This window comes from Acyrthosiphon pisum, chromosome A1 (assembly GCF_005508785.2).
Source record: "Acyrthosiphon pisum isolate AL4f chromosome A1, pea_aphid_22Mar2018_4r6ur, whole genome shotgun sequence".
NCBI lineage: Eukaryota > Metazoa > Arthropoda > Insecta > Hemiptera > Aphididae > Acyrthosiphon > Acyrthosiphon pisum.
In genome coordinates, this window is record NC_042494.1 from 165058255 (window position 1) to 165066602 (window position 8348).

Genomic DNA, 8348 nt, shown 5'->3' on the forward strand with positions numbered 1-8348 from the left:
ATATATTGCCTCGGGCCGCCGGGTACATTACTACATTGTGTATAGCCGCTCTACTAGCTAGGTGGGGGACAGCTCGCACAGTGCTTACTGGAATGACCCGCCTCACCCCGCACCCGGCACCGCAATTATAATACTGGAATTAATTCTGGAAATCAGGTGTTTTGATAAAATAATTTATAATAATAAATATTGCGACGACGCGCGACGCTGGCACTGTCACCCATAGATAAAATATTGTCACCCGTCTCCAGCAGCTGTATAGTGCCATGCAACATACTGCTCAGAAATTTGCTAATCGATTACGATTATAGAATATAGAGACTAGAGTGCTCACCACTAAATCATAGATAATTTTGCTACAGATAAACCAAGGCGCAAATGATTTAATAATTGTACAATTAGTGTACAAAATACACATGTACCTATGCAAAATTGTATTAATATTTATTTGTTTGGATGGTATGTATAAATATAAAAATACCTAAATACAATTTTTACAGTTTTATTTTAGTCCATGAAACATTACTCCCCCCTCCCCGCGGAAGCACGCCAATATACGCGGCGCTAGTGTTGTAATGCCTAGGGGCGGAAAAATGATAAGTCCGCCTCTGATTGATGCGACGTCAGCTCGAGCTTATACTTTATTGTTGGTTGCATATATTAGTATATTCAAAGTACCTCTTAAGAAATATATATTAGAGTATATTACATATATTTTAATAGTATACTTTTAATAACTATTTAATTTAACTTTAATATTAGCCATTGTACTCCGTCCCACAACTGGCCACAAGACAAATTAGTTAAGTTAGAAGTTACTTCTAAAAAAAAGGAAAGTAACTTGTTACGTAACCTTAACTTTTTAACGCATTGATACTGAGTCTTGGAAACTTGAAACATTTTTGCACAACATGGAAAGTCATTAATGATCCTCTTCTCAATTGTTTCGGTGTACTTGGAACCGTTTTAAAGGTGCCATCACATCCTTGCAGACTTAACAGTTTGGACTTCCTTCTAAAGGTATGTAACGCCTGTTGAAAAGCGTGTGACAATTTCCTTCATTGTATATATTTATAATAGCTGTAGCTGGACAATATTGTTCCACTTTTTTATTTCTCTGTTTTTCCCAAATCAAGTACCTTATGAACTTAAAGTAAGTATAACTATTAAAATATAAAGTATTAGTTAAATATATACTAACATACACAACACTTTTCTAATAATATTTATAATGTAAATTATAAAAATATATTTTTGAGTTATTGTGTACTCCTGACTTTTGGTATGACCTATAATATATACCTATACTTACAACTTAATCGAATATAATATTATTATATCCGATTAAGTTGTCAGTTTTATACAATTCACTCATTCTATATATGTACAAACATACCTAGGTACCTACTAACAATTATGATTTACTGTATTAACTGTAAAGTTAATTTCTTGTCAGGTGGTACTGATGGGAGTCTTCCTACTTAACAATTAATGTTTCTATGTCAAATGTTATTTTATGTGACCACGTACCTACTTACTTATTATACCTTGTCGTATATATTGTAAATTTGTAAATATAATAAAAAATAAAAACTGTAAAAATATGAAACCCCTAAAACCATTGAACCAGAAATATTTCGGGTTTGAAACCGGTGAACATTTTTTGCGCTTTTCTGGTTTTGTAATGTTAACCGTCTAAAATTGTTGTGGGTGTATAACGGGATTTATTACTGACGGTGTTCAACACTTTTAAGTTTTTCACGGTTTCGGGTCGAAAAAATCTACAAAACAAGTTCAATAATATATTTTATTCTTAAAGTACCGTGTTAAAAACGTGTACGTCACATAAGAGATATTTATATTTTAGTAACAAAGAGACAAAGTAGCCACATAATATAATTTACAAATATCGTATTTCTCATGAAATAATGTTTGTTAACTCTTTAGTGTTTACTAAATTTAAATTATATATATAAGACGTTATAACTAATATTATTAGTTATAATTTAAAAACAGAAATGCAGTGTACCTACGTCCATATAGGCGTGCGGAACGGTCTAGTCCTACAGACTACAATTATTATAGTAGGTATAGTAGCAGTACAAATAGTACAATATCAATTAGGTATAGGTATTTGATTCTACAAAATAATAATAATTTGAAAAGAGATTAGGTTCTTAAATAAAATCTTATGTTTTATTAACAGTCCACATTTCCACAATTTTAAAAAACATAAATATATTATATACCTATAAGGTACAGACAAATCTAATTTTCCCGATGACTGATAATTAATAATTATTGACAAGTCGAAAAACAATTAACTACAATCAACATGTATTGTACAAATAATATAATGTATTGATGTTGATTGTTGGGACAAAAAACGGTCATATATATGTTTCACAAATGTTTCAGGTCGTCCATGTAGAAAATTTGGAATAACATTTGACATCTTTAAATTCTGAGTGGAACGATGAATGTATTGATTTTACAATGATATGTGGTTTTTTTTTATTTTTATCTGTCATCACCTTTTAGGACACTAAAAGTGCTAGGATTTTCTTCAACAGTATATTTTCTGATATGAAAGTGAATCTAGTTGGTACTTTGGGGGGTCAAAAGTAAAAATTTCCCAGTAGTTTTCAAAAGCGCCGTGAAAAAAAAAACAAGTGCGATTCGGACTCGCGCATGAAGGGTTCCGTACCATCATCAGCTATAAACATGTTGGCAACACACATAAATAGTCGAAATAAAGCTTCGATTTTCAACTTCAGTATCTTGTTCAATGGGACAGTGAATATTGTTGGTGCATTAGGGAGGTCAAAATTTAAAATTCCCAATAGTTTTCAAAATCTACGAGAAAAACAAGATAGAAATTAAGGAAAAACCGGCCGAGTGCGAGTCGGACTCGCGCACGAAGGGTTCCGTACCATCATTGGCTATAAACATGTCGGCAAAACTGCTTATATTATAATAATATATTATATTCCAGAATTTTTAGTATTTGTTGTTATAGCGGCAACAGAAATACATAATCTGTGAAGATTTCAACTTTCTAACTTTCATGGTTTATGAGATACAGCCTGGTGACAGACGGACGGAGCCTTAGTAATAGGGCCTTAATAACTGCTTTACTGTAGGGAACCCTAACAAAAAAGGAAAAACGGGAATTTTTTAGCAAAATCGATTTTCCACAAAATTTACTTTGGTTTTTGGTGCAACTTTAATACAAATGACCGTAGATACATGAAATTTTCACTGGTTGCTTATATTTTAATTTTATATACATGATAAAACTTTCAATTTTATTATTTTTGGATTCTGAGTGGAACGATGAATGTATTGATTTTACAATGATGTGTGTTTTTTTTTTTTTTGTGTCTGTGTACACGATAAGTGGTCGAAATAATGCTTCGATTTTCAACTTCAGTATCTTGTTCGATTGGAAAGTGAATATCGTTGGTGCATTGGGGAGGTCATAAATTCCCGGTAATTTTCAAAAGCGCCAAGAAAAACCAAAGAAAAATTAAGGAAAAACGGGAATTTTTACGCAAAATCGATTTTTCACAAAATTGAATTTGGTTTTTGGTGTAACATTAAAAAAAAATGACCGTAGATACATGAAATTTTTAATGAATGTTTATATTAGCATTTTCTATACACCATTACATTTTCAAAATATTTGACTCCTTTTTGAGCTGTTTACGGACATTTTCAGTTTTAAATTTTTTTAGTTTTTTTTTTCTATAAATATCAATAAAGTATCTGTTGGGCCAAAAAGTGTATAAATGTAATACAAAGCTCGTGATATATTGTTACAATATCAGTTGAAAAATATTAAAAATACATTTACACAGTTTATTTTTATAGTCATTTTAAGTACAAATTTGGACGAAATTACATATTAAAAACCTAGGATAACTATTTTAGTTATTTTGTTGTGATTGTATAATATTATTCGTGGGTACTTGAAACTTCTAAAGTATACTATTATATATTATCTATGATAGTACCACGGTTTTTTGTTGATGTATAACGCGTTATAAGTACCTAATAGATATTATGATATGATTAATTTGGAATTTATTATAGGTCAATTTTTTTTTAATACCATAGATAAGAATATATATGTCTAATACATAGACTGATATACCGTCTCCGCTCAGAATCGTTTTTCTTATACAGTGATATTATATCATTGAATTTAAATTTAATACTGTCCATTATACAGTGACCCACTTCTAACCTACTGTACAGCAGAGCGACATCCACTTACCCACCTTTTTACTTATGGAATCCCCTGAGTAATGGCATAAACTCATTTCATAATTCCGTATCAATATCAAGTAGAGTATAGGTAGGTTTAGCGTAAAAAAAACATTAACGTTATTTTTGAAAAGTTGTTTTTATTATTATAAATATATATGTATTAATAATTATGTTTACGTTAAAAAATATACGTTTATTATAATATATTACTCGTATTATCTTAAATTATGTTTATTGAGTTATTTTGTTAAATGATTTTTTTTTATTTTTCGTTTAATTTTTTAAAATTGTTGCGTTATTACGTTATAAATGGAAAGTTTTAAAGTCTTACTTATTCACGTATAGCACGTATATTAGCACATATTTAGGGCAGACCTAATCGAATAATATTAAAAAAGACTAGTTTTTGCTATTTTTTAAATAATAGAATTAAACAAAGTATATTAGGTACCTATACTTGACTTGTTTTCGACGGATATGATAATTATTATTTTGTTTTAGACGTTTTAGTGAAATTGAAAACGCATTCACTGGAAATAATTTCCTTGTACCTACCTACCGATGCGTATATTTAAATTATAATATAAACAAATAACATATTATTTTAAACAATATATTTAAATATTTTTATCTTACCACAGAGTTTCAAATTATTCTCGTGGCCTATATTACCTATAATAGGTACCCAAAGTCTTTTTACTGTTCGAGTTATTAACAGATTTTTGGCTCGTTAAAAGTTCATCTCGGTACATATACAACATTCTATAACAATGTATATAAAATAGTTAATAATATATAATAATATGCGTCTCACAACAATGAATGAACACGAGGTGCCTATACAAGACGACTTTTTGAACAGTGATCTCGACCGTTTTTGGGTAAACTGACATTTGACGCAGTCGACCCTACTCCCAGCTATCCTTATTATTTCGTTCGTTAGTCAGTTTTACTTTTCCACCATATATTGTTATTAACATATTATTATGATTTATGTTGGACGACGGACGTGTGATACGCCTGCATGCAGTTATTATTGCACAATGCGCCACTTCTATGGACCATATGTCCATATTGTGTTGTGTACCTATACGAGACTATAAGTATAATATGTACAATGGATAGTTGCAGTTAGTCACCGTGACCAAAACCTAGACAGACTATGCGCAGCATTATAAACAAGTGTAATACATCAACACATAGTCGACATTATATTATTTTACATTATTAATCCAAGACCAATCACAATTTGTAAAATGTTTCTGTATTACAGAGTTCGACCTTTTTTTTGTTGTTTTTTACGTGATATCGATGACCGGCGGAGGAACTGCTGTTAGCATTGCTCCCCCGGGCCCCACAACAATAGCGTCCAGTGGACACGCCCATTCTACCTGGCAGACTTGAGACTTTCTTTAGCGTTCGCTTGTAACTTGTAAGTATATGTCTGCCAGGGAGCCATGCTCGGAAGGTTTACATTCAAATATAAATAGGTGCTTAAGGCCACGGCTAGAACTAAAGCCCGCCGATCTCAGGACACGTACTGATGTACAACAGCGCTCGACCTAGGGACAATAATAATATGTAAGCACAAGGCAGGTCGCATGTGTACAGCGTGTCTAGACCGTTTTACAAATCTAATGTTTTTTCTATACGTAATATGCATACCTAGATCTATCAAATTATAATATAAATAGCTGTATTTTCACAACTGGTGTACTTGACCAATATTTGGTACCGTTGGTTACTATATACTTAAACTTGCCACGCCACGCCGTCGGCACGGTGTATACTTGCACATTAATATTGATCACTGCTCACTGGTGCCCGCTGTCCTTCTCGATTTTTGTCGGAAAATGTAACACAATAGTCAAACGAATAGCAAATCCGCAAGTCTGTACTAATGAATATATAGGTAGGTACTCGACAAATATACCAGTTATGAAACACAGTATATTATAGTAACTAAACCTCCTATAATATAATTATTGTAATTTATTATTTGCCAATTGGCCATTTGATTATTGGTGTACTTGGCATTTGCACAAGTCGCTGCAAACCGGTTCAGTACTAGGTACCTTGCCCCCTGCTCGCATCGGCCACCAAGCCCACTGAGTTCATTGACCCCCCTCTCTAGGGACTCTGCATCTTAAATTTAAAAATAATTGAAAATTAAATAGTGAAAAAACAAAATGTATACACAACTTTTTACATAATGGAGAGATGATTTCTTAAAAGAATAAAAAACGTAGTTGGTAAATTTATTTAAAAACGGTAGGTAGGTATTAATATTAACGTCCATCACTTTCAACATTTTATAAGGTCTTTGAAAGAATAAATTACAAATCGTATATACATACATTATATTATTATAAACTATAATATAATAAAAAAACAATCGATTTTAACGACTCTAAAAAGTAAACGGGTAATCTACCTAAAAAAGGAATAATTAATACAATTTTATTTTCATAATAATATTTAATGCCGTTTTATACAGCGGGAGAGCAAAACCCGTCGAACCATTTGCTGCAGTCCGTCCGTCCATTGTCGCAACAGCGGCACCGGCCGGACGTCCAGCCGATGTGCATGCGACGATTCGTCGACCCGGAAAAAGTGGCAGCTGTGTTCAAGGCCTGCAAGGAGCTACAGGTGCCGATCGGCGAAGACTGCTACGACGACGGCAGTGGTCCTGCATCAGAGACCCGCCAGAAAACAGGGCTGGCCGAACCGAAAAAAAACAAAATCGATAATACCACCGACCTGCAGCTGCGATAATATCCGATAAAATTACCAAATTTGCACTGCACATAATAATATACAATGTTATAACAATATGACATCGTTATTTTATCGCAAGTGATTTTACGACGTTACGGGATCTCGGGACACCTAGGGTAGTGGTGATAGGGCAATCGTTCGGCGGTCCCCACATCTATTGTCATGTTTATACTATTATGTGATTCTAATTATCTAAAATTATTAATTGTAAGTAATCCCTTATAAATATAATAATATACTACTGATGTATTATATAAATGTTTTTGAATCTCACCCCCCCTCCCCCCCAACATAAGAGAAACCACCACTGTATCCGATACTCTATCATAGGGTCTGATCTGCGATGCTCGAACAACAGGGAGAAGATGATTATGTATAATAATTGTTTAAGATAATGTTTGAAAGTTGGCGACCTGGTACAGTGGTACCTACAGCAGCCTTTCCGAGTGAGAGCGCCTACGACACAGAATCGTCTGTAAGATTTGAGATCGTAATCGCCGCCGTTGCATGCGAATCACCTTGTGTTTTTGTATAGGTAATAGGTATGCATAGGTATGGTAGGTACTGCATTGTACTAGATGATTAGATGAAATATAGCATACATGATGCGCAGGGGCGGATTTACCCTTAGGCCACCCCAAGGGCGTAGGGCGCAATATTTTTTGGAGCGCAATTTTTTAGTTAATTTTTACTTTTTAGTTTTTCATAATTTCATAATTCTATATATCTAAATTTTATATTAATTTTTTTTCGTATACAACTTGCATGAAACTGGAGAATGGCTCACGTAGTCACGTCGCAGTAACGTTTTAATTTATAAGCTATAATGACCTTGCCGATTGAGTTTAATCCTGCGACCAGCGCGTGCCGCGCCGCACCGCCACCGCTAGAGGTTCGACATCGACACTCGACGAGGCAGTTGCCGGCGTTGCCTGTGTTAATGCATGGGAGATGGTATACGGGTGTGCGGTGTAAACACGTACAATATTGTGAATGGCGCATGCGCAAGACGCCAGCCAGGGCGGTCAAATATATTGCCTCGGGCCGCCGCGCCGGGTACATTACTACATTGTGTATAGCCGCTCTACTAGCTAGGTGGGGGACAGCTCGCACAGTGCTTACTGGAATGACCCGCCTCACCCTGCACCCGGCACCGCAATTATAATACTGGAATTAATTCTGGAAATCAGTGTCTTGATAAAATAATTAATAATAATAAATATTGCGACGACGCGCGACGCTGGCACTGTCACCCATAGATAAATATTGTCACCCGTCTCCAGCAGCTGTATAGTGCC

General features: G+C 34.0%; 1 protein-coding gene across 1 annotated transcript in view; it reads left to right on the top strand.

Annotated features, from left to right (window-relative positions):
• LOC100569485 overlaps nt 1–7106 on the top strand; it is a 13402-nt gene extending 6296 nt beyond the window's left edge. Inside the window, exon 2 of the mRNA XM_003244047.4 lies at nt 6770–7106. Within this exon, the coding sequence (XP_003244095.1) occupies nt 6770–7047 (278 nt within the window). The 3' untranslated portion in view covers nt 7048–7106. The remainder of the gene's footprint in view (nt 1–6769) is intronic.
• The last annotated feature ends 1242 nt before the right edge of the window (nt 7107–8348 follow it).